The sequence below is a fragment of the Branchiostoma floridae genome, chromosome 9 (assembly GCF_000003815.2).
Source record: "Branchiostoma floridae strain S238N-H82 chromosome 9, Bfl_VNyyK, whole genome shotgun sequence".
Classification (NCBI taxonomy): Eukaryota; Metazoa; Chordata; class Leptocardii; order Amphioxiformes; family Branchiostomatidae; genus Branchiostoma; species Branchiostoma floridae.
In genome coordinates this window covers 2788606-2800143 of record NC_049987.1, presented here as the reverse complement: position 1 = coordinate 2800143, position 11538 = coordinate 2788606, and the positions used below count along the sequence as shown (strand labels likewise).

Genomic DNA, 11538 nt, shown 5'->3' with positions numbered 1-11538 from the left:
CGTCGTGACATTACATGTTGATGACACAGAGATGTTTGTGATGATTTAGGTTTAAATTCTTATTATTGTCTGAAAGTTTGGTAGTCATGCTGTAAGTGGTTAAGGAGTTAGTCTTCAAAGTTTGTTTTAAAATCTGCACATTTTTGCTGGGGTCCGTTTGGACCCCAGAGGGACTGAACACAAACTTTCTTTATGATTTCCACATTATTGTACCAATCTTTACGAAAACTTAGGCGAAGGTATAAGACATATTGACTGACAAAGTCACGGAAGGATTTTTTCTTCAGATCAAAAATGTTCAAATGGCACTTCAAAATGTACGCCTGGGGTCCAAATGGACCCCACTCGGGTGTTTGAGGGTTAATACTACTGGGAAACGCTTCTCGGTTGCTTCCGATGTCCTTTAAGTTACCACAGTTACCGATTCTAACTCGTAGCACAGCTTGTCATCACATCAATTCAATGTACACAAACATCCATCCTTTGTGTTCACACGGAATTTGTTATTCCCACAAGTAGATAGCACAACACGAGTTCACACTGCATTAGGCTGCCATCGGCTATATATAGAGCTTACATTACAGAGACGAGTCTCCTTGACCTTTGACCTATTACCTATGATCTGAAACCAGTTGGACAGGATCGTGAGATAACGCTGACTTCCGGGCTGCGTATTTAATATAACATCTGCAACTGACCAGCGAATTGTGCTCCAGTATGGTCATTTGGAGCGTTTTTGACCTGCTGACCCCATGGGGCCTGTCCTGGACGCTCCTTCTCGTCCTGAGCTGCCTGACAGCGGTTCAGTATCTACAGCGCCCCGCTAACCTACCGCCCGGCCCCAGGGGCTGGCCTGTAATTGGGAACCTCTACAGCTTGAGAAAGGTAGCATAAAATAGCTGGTTTCTACTCAAGTCTGCCCATTTACTGTTCTTTTTAACAATAAAGATATATGTCAGATTTTAATGCATGTAAGGTTTCACATCGCTGGTGCTTTAGTGCCGAATCAAAGGTCAATTGGCCTTTGCTAAGTATCAGGTTTCCAAATGCTTCAAAAGAAAGTCCAGTACGCGAGTTTACACACAAACCCGTCCCCTCCAGCTGCAGAGCCGAACTAAGTCTCAACAAGGAGGTTTTGTCTCAGCACTAGATTTCTGCCACTGAACTTTTCCAGCACTTCAGTTATGGGTTACTAGTCACTAATGCGGAACTGGCGTTGGGTCAGTTCAAAGGTCAATCTGCAATATCTATATCTATACCTATCTATCTATCTATATATCTGTCTCTCTCTCTATCTCTCTCTCTATATAGGTATATTCATGATTTTATTGATGAAAGTCCTTCAAGTGGATAAAAATGTTGGAGAATAGTTGTTTTGTTTTCGCAGCCCAATATCATGCTATATTCGAATTAGGTTTAGGAAATTATATAAGTGTGCGATGATCAAATCATTCTGTCTGTATAACCGCCAGGATGGAGACCCGGTGTGCCTCCGTCTCGTATCAGTCAAAAATTTTAGCAATTGCCGATTCCTCGGCAGATGGACATTACCGGAAGAAAGAAAAAAACACATATTACAAACTTAAGGTAGACAAAAGATGTATCTAAGGTGAAAATTTCTTATCTTTTATGATAAATGCACAGGAAACACCCCTAGTTCTGACTGAATGGGCGAAAGAATATGGAGACATCGTCAGCTATCACACCGGTTCCAAGCTTCGAATCGTACTAAACAGTTACAGCGTAGTGCACGAAGCCTTTGTGAAGAAATTTGATATCTTTTCCGGCAGGCCTGAACCTTTAACATCGTTTATGGCACAGCGAAAGGCAAAAGGTAAGTTTCGTAGCTTTTGGTACCTTTTATTTGCAGTAAAATTATTTGATTTAAGTTTTTTTCACAAATTAAAGGATGAAAGAACATGCAGTGGAAAGAAAAAAAAGCCTTGTTGCCTATACATAGTCTTCCCCCAAAGGTATTTATTATATTTACGAGTACTATAAACAAAACTGATAAGGCAACACGAGTTGTAGTATATCTTCAAAAGTGATCCATTTCTATTTCTGATCGATCGCTGGACGTGTCCCTTTTCTTTGGTTACCTTGTAATACCATTGTGCATAGTAATGCGCGATTATTCTCGACACTTAATTAGTCGTAAAAGAAATTTAACTATGGTCAATAGCTTCTAAGCGCATAAATAATGTCATATAATGCGCGATTATCTAAAAGTTATCATGATATCACTTGTATAGTCATGATATGAAATTGTCGTTTTTGCTGTTAATTACTTGTCTAGAATCTTCTTGATAAAATAAAATAATTCTCTCGACAACATTTTAAATCTTTGTTACTGTAACCCTTCCATCTAAAGTTAATGTCGCCTTTACTCAGGTATCGTATGTGGAAGCTACGGACCTACCTTGAAAGAGCACCGGAGATTCAGCATGAAAAGTCTTCGAGACTTCGGCGTCGGCAAGAGTAGTCTGGAAGGAAAAATTATCGAAGAAGCACGAGCTCTTGCGGATAAAATCTCAAAACATGAGCATCAAGAGTTCCGCATTCACCGGATGACACGAGCTGCCGTGTCAAACGTGATTGCGTCGATCGTATTTGGCTTCCGGTACGAGTATGACGATCCCGAGTTCCAAGCCCTTCTGTACTCCGTATCTGAATCATTTTCAATTTCTTTATTATCCCTTCTGCCTGCAATATTCCCCACCCTTCAGTACATACCTGGCGCGAACAATGGTCTAAAAAGGTATGAAAAGATCCTTATGAAAGTCTTCAAACATGTTCAAGAAGAGATCAAGGAGCACAAGAAGGATTTCAACCCAGACGACGTCAGGGACTTCATTGATGCGTTTCTTCTAGAGATAAAGAACAGAGAAAATGAAGAGGACAGGGCATTTATAGAAGAGCAACTTGTCACGGTAAGTTTGATAATTTTTTCGGATACAGTTACTGTTAAAGCATCTGGTTACATCATTCAAGTGTTTCCTTTATTCTAAATGTGTTTTCTTCTGGAAACTAGGAACTCAGTGCTTGGTTGTAGTCCAATCGAAATGCTACACATAGCAATTTTGACCTAACTGCTTAGATTGAAGCTTTACTGACACGACAAAAAGTGCAGTGACTTTTGTACGGTCAAATATAAACTACAGAAAGTGGATACAGAATAAATATTCAAACTCTGCTAGCTAAACAATATAGGATAATAAGATAAAACCTATACAATCAGGCTATGCAGAGTTCTATCTGAATAGATTTACTTACAAACTTCCACTAATCATGTATAAGATCCGTTGTGTTGATCTAAAAGATCTGTTTATGATTAAACATCTCCTGCAGATCGTGGTAGATCTTTTCTTTGCTGGATTCGACACCACGTCCAACACTCTCCAATGGGCCCTGCTGTACATGATCCTCCATCCGGACATCCAGGAGAAAGTACAGCAGGAGATAGACAGCGTCATCGGGAGGAACCAGGACCCCTCTATGGTGCATCGCAATCAAGTATGTCATCTTCTTGCTCTTCACTTCGAAGACTAGTCGGTTCTGAGATTGTTCTAAATCGTACTATACAGTGCGTTATATTTAGAATAATGCAAACAATGACGTTGACAACATTATATTCTCCTGATGTAATTAATAATAATAATTCTGGTTTGTTATATAAGCTATCTGGAATTTGTCGATGAAGTCCTGACAAACATCTCTTCAATAAGATGTCTCCAGTTTCACAACGGATGTTGTTTGAAACATCTGACTGTATCCCAAATCATAAGTTGCTTGAGTAACTGATATTTGGAGAATCTGGGATTCCTTGCTGAGAAATTTTACGGTGCTTTTTAAAAATTAAAAATGAATGTTATGCTCTGTACAGAATACATAAAAAGCTCTTATTGCATATATCTGAATAAAATGCTATGGACTTTTTCAGACACCCTATACGGCAGCAACTCTGGCAGAAGTAGAGCGGCTGGCGACCGTTGCACCCTTGGCCTTAGCACACACTACTACTGAGGAGACAACTTTTAGGGGCTACAATATCCCAAAGGTATTTCAGATAAACACCAAAGATAACCCAACATGGCATGGTGACATAAGGATAGTTCTTTATTGTATGGGCATTGATGTGGTGAATTCAAAGTCAAAGACATCTATGTATTGAGAGTAAGATAAAATGTGACGTCAATCTATTAACCTGGGCCAAGCTATTGACATCATTCAGAACCGTTATTTCCTATGGTATAAAGTCAATCTTTATTTTTATGATTTTTATAATTTTTATTTACTTGATTCAATTTCATTGGGTTCTAAGATATTAAAAGAAGAAATGTAGTAAACCGAATCATTTAACCTGAACATAAACTAATCATCTTCGCTCCCTTTTGTTGAGCTTAAGACACTGTCCTCCAGTCCTTCCTTTTTTCCTAGTCCTTCATAACATGACTCCGTAAAACTGAGTGCCTCACCTTGGCATAAACCTTGTTCTCATGCATGGTTTGTCTTATGCTTTGCCAATTAAGTATCTATTTTGCTAAATTCAAGAGCCAAGGAATTAAAATGCAATCACTAATACCGAGGAGAGTATCTTTAACACCATACCTACTGTGTCGCCATCTTGTTTTTTTTTCAGGGCACCATCGTAGAACCCAACATCTGGGCGATTCACCACGAACCTCAGCTCTGGCCACACCCACACAAGTTCGACCCCACCCGTTTCCTTGACAACACCGGGAAGTTTGTAAAGAGGGACAAACTCATTCCGTTTTCAATCGGTATGATATTGTTTAGGGAATGCCCATTTTCTTGGGTGCTGCTATTTTGTGTGTTCTTTTGGAAATCTAGACAAATAGTGAAATGTTTATACTTAGAATTTTCTAGACACATCGCTTGATGTCGACACTCGAAGCTAAATAGTATACAGTGTTTTTAACTTACTGACATCTATGGATATAAATGTCTTGTTTGTTTCTTTCTACACTAATAGGAAGATGATTTGATAGCCATAATAACATTATTACTTTTAGGTATACTCAGGTGTTATATAAGTATATTCCATGCCGGAGCTACGTCTGAATAGGGCATTATTAAAATGGATAATATTGTAAGCTGATGGCTTTTGTTTTTGTGTACAGGACGCCGTGCCTGCCTGGGAGAACAGCTGGCAAGGATGGAGCTCTACCTGTTCTTTACCTACCTTCTGCAGCGCTTCAGCTTCAAACTGCCAGAGGGCGCACCTGTACCATCTGCAAAAGGAGAGTTTGGATTAACTCACGCTCCTATTACTTATGAACTGGTGGCTGTGCCAAGACATTTACCATCTGAAACATGTCCGACTTACTAATATAGATTCCTTGTAGCATCTAATTTAGCATTTTGCTACACCAAAATTTATTGTAAATCTGTTTCTTCTATATCGAACGATATCTTTGCATTCGAGTATGGTCAGTATGTCGTTACATACAGCAGTGTATTATCATATTATTGATAGCAAATGGTATCGATAGCAAATATGACAATGATCATGTTAAATAATAATTGTGACGATATGGTGAAGTTACTGAGTATAACGAAAATTTCCAATACTGGTATCACTTTACGTTACTTAACAGAAAATGCGGTTTCTTTAGCCAATTAGAAATGCGAAATATGTCATTCTTTATTTTTCGTCAATTGCATTCTGTCCCTTCAACTATTCGACTTTGAAAATAAGCTAAGCTATCTGAAAGTCAGTCATTTGGTAAAGTTCAATTGAGGTCATGTAATGCTCCTAGAGCAGACTGCAATACTTTGCTGTACTGTGATTGGTTAAGCCACCTAGGGCACCCTGCACTTGGTCAGTTTACTATGCACCCGGCCTATAAAAGCAAGGACATGCTGTACTATGCTCGTTCGAGCCCATAACACTGAGGAAGCCACATTGCGAAACATGTTTGTTGTGTGTTGGTTCGAATAAAGTTCCTAAACGGGGGACATGCGGCTCCAGCGTCTGAAAATGTGGCTTAAGTGTGAACGGTTGGCTTTAGGTTGCCCTTCTCCACAAACTATACTATCTGAAAGTCAGTGTTTTATGATAACGAATTTTGAAATAAATCACTTGCTGGAAATATTTAACACATAATAATATCATACACAATGAAACACCATACAATTTGATATACAAGACGATATGATATATTACAGTAATCTTTACGGAAAACTAAGACAGTTGACATTGTATATAGGCTGAATTACACTTCCCAAATTGTAATTTACAGCTTAACATCCGCTAGATTGAGATCTATTGCGGCAGTGCTACAGCTTTTAAATATCACAAACTCAAACCATTAAAACAGAGAACATAGAGACGTAGCCTGGCTACATAGTAGAAATTAATTAACCAAATAAACCATTTTTTTGCTTTGAGTGAGCCTTCACACATCTTTAACTTTTGTACACATCACTTGAACTTTCTCTTATCATAGAAACAGAACAATAGAAAATCATTGAATTGCTTTGAGAACTGTCATATATTAACCTCTTCCTTTACAATAAAATGTCATCTGCAATGTAAAAAGTATGAAAATAACATTTTCGTACAAATGTGTCCCTTGCTTGGGAAATAAATAGCGGTCCCGTGAAACTATCAAAAGGCAATTTGGGGCAAATGAAACACTGTTAAAACTATTTACAAATTGTCTCACATAAATAGTCATTACTCTGTTGAGATTATTTATACCATATTGAAATAAACATGCTTTTGGCTCCACATTATTCAGAGTACATAATGATGCATTTCGTAGTAAGTGAGAAGAAAATATAAACAAAACTGTGAAAATTGATGTAAACAGTAAAAGAATTAAAATACAATATCAGTCATATGACACGTCACTTCCAACAATAGTATATTACTTACCATTTCACCACTTTCTTAAGTCATCTATATATTTTTTTGTACTTAAAATCTTGTTCTGATCTGTAATATATATAATTTTGTCATTGAATCTACTTTTATCTCTCTGTATTAAAATATAAGTTAACATTGCTGTTAAGTCTGTCAACTAATGTTCTGTCAAGAAATCACCCAAGATACTGAAACAAATTAAATGTAAAATGCTATGTATATAACACCGGTTCAGACATACAATGTATCACCACCGTTATACATGCATATTGTTAAAAATTATAATAAAATGTGTCATGAAAACAACAACACTTCCATGGTACATTTTACAAACTAGAAGATTTACTAGTTAACTTTTTATTGCTTGTTCTCTCTATATATTATACATGTACATATTTCCTCAGCATTTATCATATATTTTTACTGTAATTAGTAATTGACAGCTTATTCTATTAGGTAATATTCGAATTAAAATATTATTGTACACGAAGTTATTTGAATGAACAAATAAATCAAAATACTTAAGATCTACAACTACAAGAGATGCTAACGGTGTATCATAAAAACTCCATTTACATTGCTAAGTAAATAAATTTAGATATTCAAACTATTGTCACATGTTTGTTTCACAGTCTTTGGATAGGTTGTCTGATTTTTAAAAAAGCCCAAAAGCGGTGTGTGTGTTTCAAGTTTTTCTATGTCAAAATTCCCAATGGTTCCATTTAAAATTTGTGCTATATATATATGGAGTCAATTTTGGTTTTTCTAATAAGGCATGTTCTAGGACAAAAAAAAACAACAACAACATGGTCACTGGTGGCATAAACTGATAGGTTAGCAGAGGGATAGGTAAAATTGGACGGAGCTATGTTAATGTGGCCTATGGCCAGGGATGGTAGGCTGAACTAGATGTTTGGCTGCCCAGGTATGACTGAGTGTATCATCGTTTCAGCTTCTTGCAAATGTAGGGATTGTCACACAGGCAGTGTGCATCATTCCACTGTCCTCTTGTTGTCTCTTGGCGACGAGTAAACCAGTTACGCTTAGAAGTCTGTAGAAGACGTTACATGCAAGAAACAATTAATTTTGAAATCACTGCATCACTTAAAATGCGTAAATGATTTGGATAATAACCCACACATTGATAAGTAAATACATTTCTGAATCAATATTTAAACTATTGTCGCATCCATGCTTGTCTTTAGATACATTGTCTAATGTGAAAAAAAGCTGCTGTGTGCTTCAGCTTTTTCTGTTAAACTATTCAACGGCTAGCAGTGGACAGAACAGCATGGCGAACAATGACGGCCCGCCTCAGTTACCAAACTGACATGCGGAGAAGATGACGATCATAATTCAATAGTTTGATTTCGCAATTTGGCTTGAATATGGAACAATAATTATTGTTATCAAGTTTGGTTATTTGATCAAGGCATGTTCGGGGACTAAAAGCTTGGTTGCTGGTTGGTAAAGATGATTGGTTAGCAGGCGTATTATTTGGGTGAGGTCAGAGGTGGTGGGCGGTGCTAGGTGATTTGATAAATATCAACAGAAGTTAATAAATTTTGATGAATGTTGCCATTGTCGCATCCTGACCTTGGAATAGCTGATTCTTCCCTACCATACAGTTACTGATTGCAGGAAACAGGTTTTTTATATACAGTCAAACCTGCCCAAGACGACCACCCGGGGGACCGGAAAAAAGTGCTCGATTTGGACAGGTGGTCGCTGAGAAGAGTATCGACTCAAAACATGCCCGATGCAAAGTATAAATGGTTTCCGTTGTGTTTAGTGGCAAATAGCAAGCACACACGCAAAGAAGCGAGGTTTTTAATGTCAAATACCACACGCACACTGTAAACTGTAAATTTAACCCCAAAATCCGACACAAACTGGCCAATTTCGGCACAAAATCGCGCTAGTTATCATAAAAAATTGATGAAAACCTCAATTTTGAAAATGATGCGGTCGTTATGGGTCTCAATTTGGGCCGGTCGCGGTCGCGTTGGCCAGGTGGTCGTTGAGAAAAGGTCGCTTAATGCTTACGTCAATGGGAAAATAAATCGGGACCGAGAAAAAGCGGTCGAAATGGCCAGGTGGTCGCTGAGATGAGGTGGTCGCTCGGGCAGGTTTGACTGTACTAGTCTTGTATCCAGTAATTCATTACATTGCCACATTGGTTATTTACTTAGGATAATGATTATTGACATAGGGGTGGGCAGCAGTCTAGAATAGGGAATGGGTGATCCAAGATTAGTCCTTTGCTAGTCAATTTGATATTGAAACTAATTCACCGAAAAAAAATCTTAAAACACCCACCTTGGAGTACACACTAACACATTCCTCATTGCCACCATGGCTGTAGAGTTTCGAGAGTTGTATCTCATTGTTAGGCTCTCCAGGCTTCCAATTGCTGTAGGTGAGTTGTGTGCCATCTGTCCACTTCCATACAGATTCATATTTATGAAGTCCAATCCAGACCGCTTTGCCAGGGGCTAAAAAACATGGCATACATGCAGTAGAAAAGGGTCTGTCTATTTGGTTGTCATTCAAATAAATCTTGAAAAATCTCTTGGTGTTTTACCCCTTATACTGCCAGAATTTCATTTCATCAGTAATTTGTTTGTTTGGCATGTTAACTGGAAAACCACCTTTAAACGTATTAGAAAATAAAAGAACATACAAGATGTGTAAAATACGTAGACTGGACTGCATTATATGAATGGAAATGTGCATTCTCTTTTCAGTAAGTCTTGTGGGATCTTAAATATGGCTGATCATCAAATGAAAACCATCATCCTTTTTAATGAAGGTAACAAAATTCCTACCATTGCAGATGAGACCAGTGATGAATTTGTTTTCTTCAGGACTTCTGATAGAAGCAAACCTGGCACCGTGCTGTTCACATTGTGTGGCTGCTGTATACCACTCGACTTTGTCACCCACCAACTTGTAGCAGTAGTTGTTGTATTCAATCCATCCACTTTCGCATTGGGCTGTAACATTGATGATAAAAAGAATTAGGTTATGACTATAGTATATGTGTCACTTACAATGTTGATACTTAACCACTGCGAAAGTTTCTGCATTTACAGTAAGTCACTCTGGACTTATCAAAGGCACACTTCATTACCTGTTCCAACATTCCAGTGTCCAAGAGATAATAACAACATTGGACTGTCAACAGCGTGCATACAGTGTTAAGTATAGCGTGCAAACCTGATGAATACAATCTTTATTGACAACGACAAAAGTACAGCGACTTTCGTAAGGTCTACATGAATGAAAAACTCAGTGGACTGGTTTTAAGAAAAAAAAACTTCTCCTTTTTGCTTATTACATGGTTGGTCAATGTTCATTTTTCAAAATTGGCCAAGCCTTTCCATAAAATCTTTGAGTGAAATATAATTTTCGTGTGTTGGCAAGTGTGGTCCAACAACAAGTTTTGCAGCCATTGTTGATTGGTCGTTCTATGCCACAGTGTACCACATACTTTGGGAACGAGTTGAGTAGTAGTATTGTAGTATACATTATTTCATTCTACTGCTGCTGGGATATCTGACACAGTACAGGTAGGCAGCATTCGGATAGCCTTCACACCGCGCTTCCATGCGGCTCTGTCCAGTGGGTCTTTCTAAAACACTCCATCCAACGAGTTATCCTCGTAATTATGGGTCAGAAATCACGGGTATTTAAACCTGACAGGGATCCATTCTAGTCATATCCTCATAGACAGTGGCAAACCTCCGAAAATCAACCTGATCACGTACACCGTTTGGGACTACTTTCCCAAGTGTTCTCCCAAGTTCAATCCTACATAGGACATCTTGGTTGGGACATCACCTGTCTTTTAGAAGGGACAAAAACTAGAGTCCGGGGATCTCCTGTTTGAGGAGGTGTCTCAAACATGTTATCAAAGGAAGTTATCAGCCCCTCGCTGTAATATTGTAGTTTGTACCCTTCTACTGAAACAGCAAAAGAATCTTGTATTGCTAGCAGCTCAATGTGCCACCTGATACTATAAGGGTATGAATGAACCTACTTGACAGTTGACAGTTCAATGCATTGAATCACTTATTGTGTGGAAAACTGGGAACAAAGTTTTCAATGAGCTCTGTACAACATTGCTTACGTGTGCGTGTAACAGTTGTTGATGGCGACATGGTAGTGAATGGTTGGATTCCAGTTGACAGATGCCCACTGATGCTTGTGGGCAACTCAGTTGACGCTTCCTTTGATGGTACGTGGGCAGCAGTTGGGTGGTGTTCTTTCTTGAATGTTGTTGATGTTGGAGGAGCAGATTCTTTCTTCTTTGGCAGTGGCAAAAAGGAGTTTGCTATGGCGACATTTGAGTTGTTTTCTTCCAGAAGCATACATGGGGGAGTGGTGATCTCAAGCCTTGATGGTGGAGAGAAAGAAGCCGAGTTGGCCAGGGCCGAGCTGTTCTCCTGATAGAAGTGCCATGACATTGGAACACAGGAATTCGTAAGCTTCACCGGGTCCAAAGTGCCATCTTGGTTCATTGAGCCACGTGCTCGCTGTAAAAAAAGTCTGTAGCTTTTAATCAAAATAAGAATTAAAATCAAAATGATTTATACTTATGGGTTATAAAAAATCAAGAGGGTTTGGTGGTCATCAAGTACAATCTA

The 11538-nt window shown here is 38.4% G+C and overlaps 1 protein-coding gene across 1 annotated transcript; it reads left to right on the top strand.

The window, feature by feature from the left end:
* Positions 1-637: 637 nt before the first annotated feature.
* LOC118423679 (cytochrome P450 2U1-like) lies at positions 638-5949 on the top strand. Its single transcript, XM_035831915.1, has 7 exons — positions 638-885; positions 1645-1834; positions 2392-2930; positions 3349-3513; positions 3941-4057; positions 4640-4781; positions 5142-5949. Exons 1-7 carry the CDS (start codon positions 718-720, stop codon positions 5348-5350), a joined length of 1530 nt encoding a protein of 509 aa, XP_035687808.1. The 5' UTR covers positions 638-717; the 3' UTR covers positions 5351-5949.
* Positions 5950-11538: the final 5589 nt, after the last annotated feature.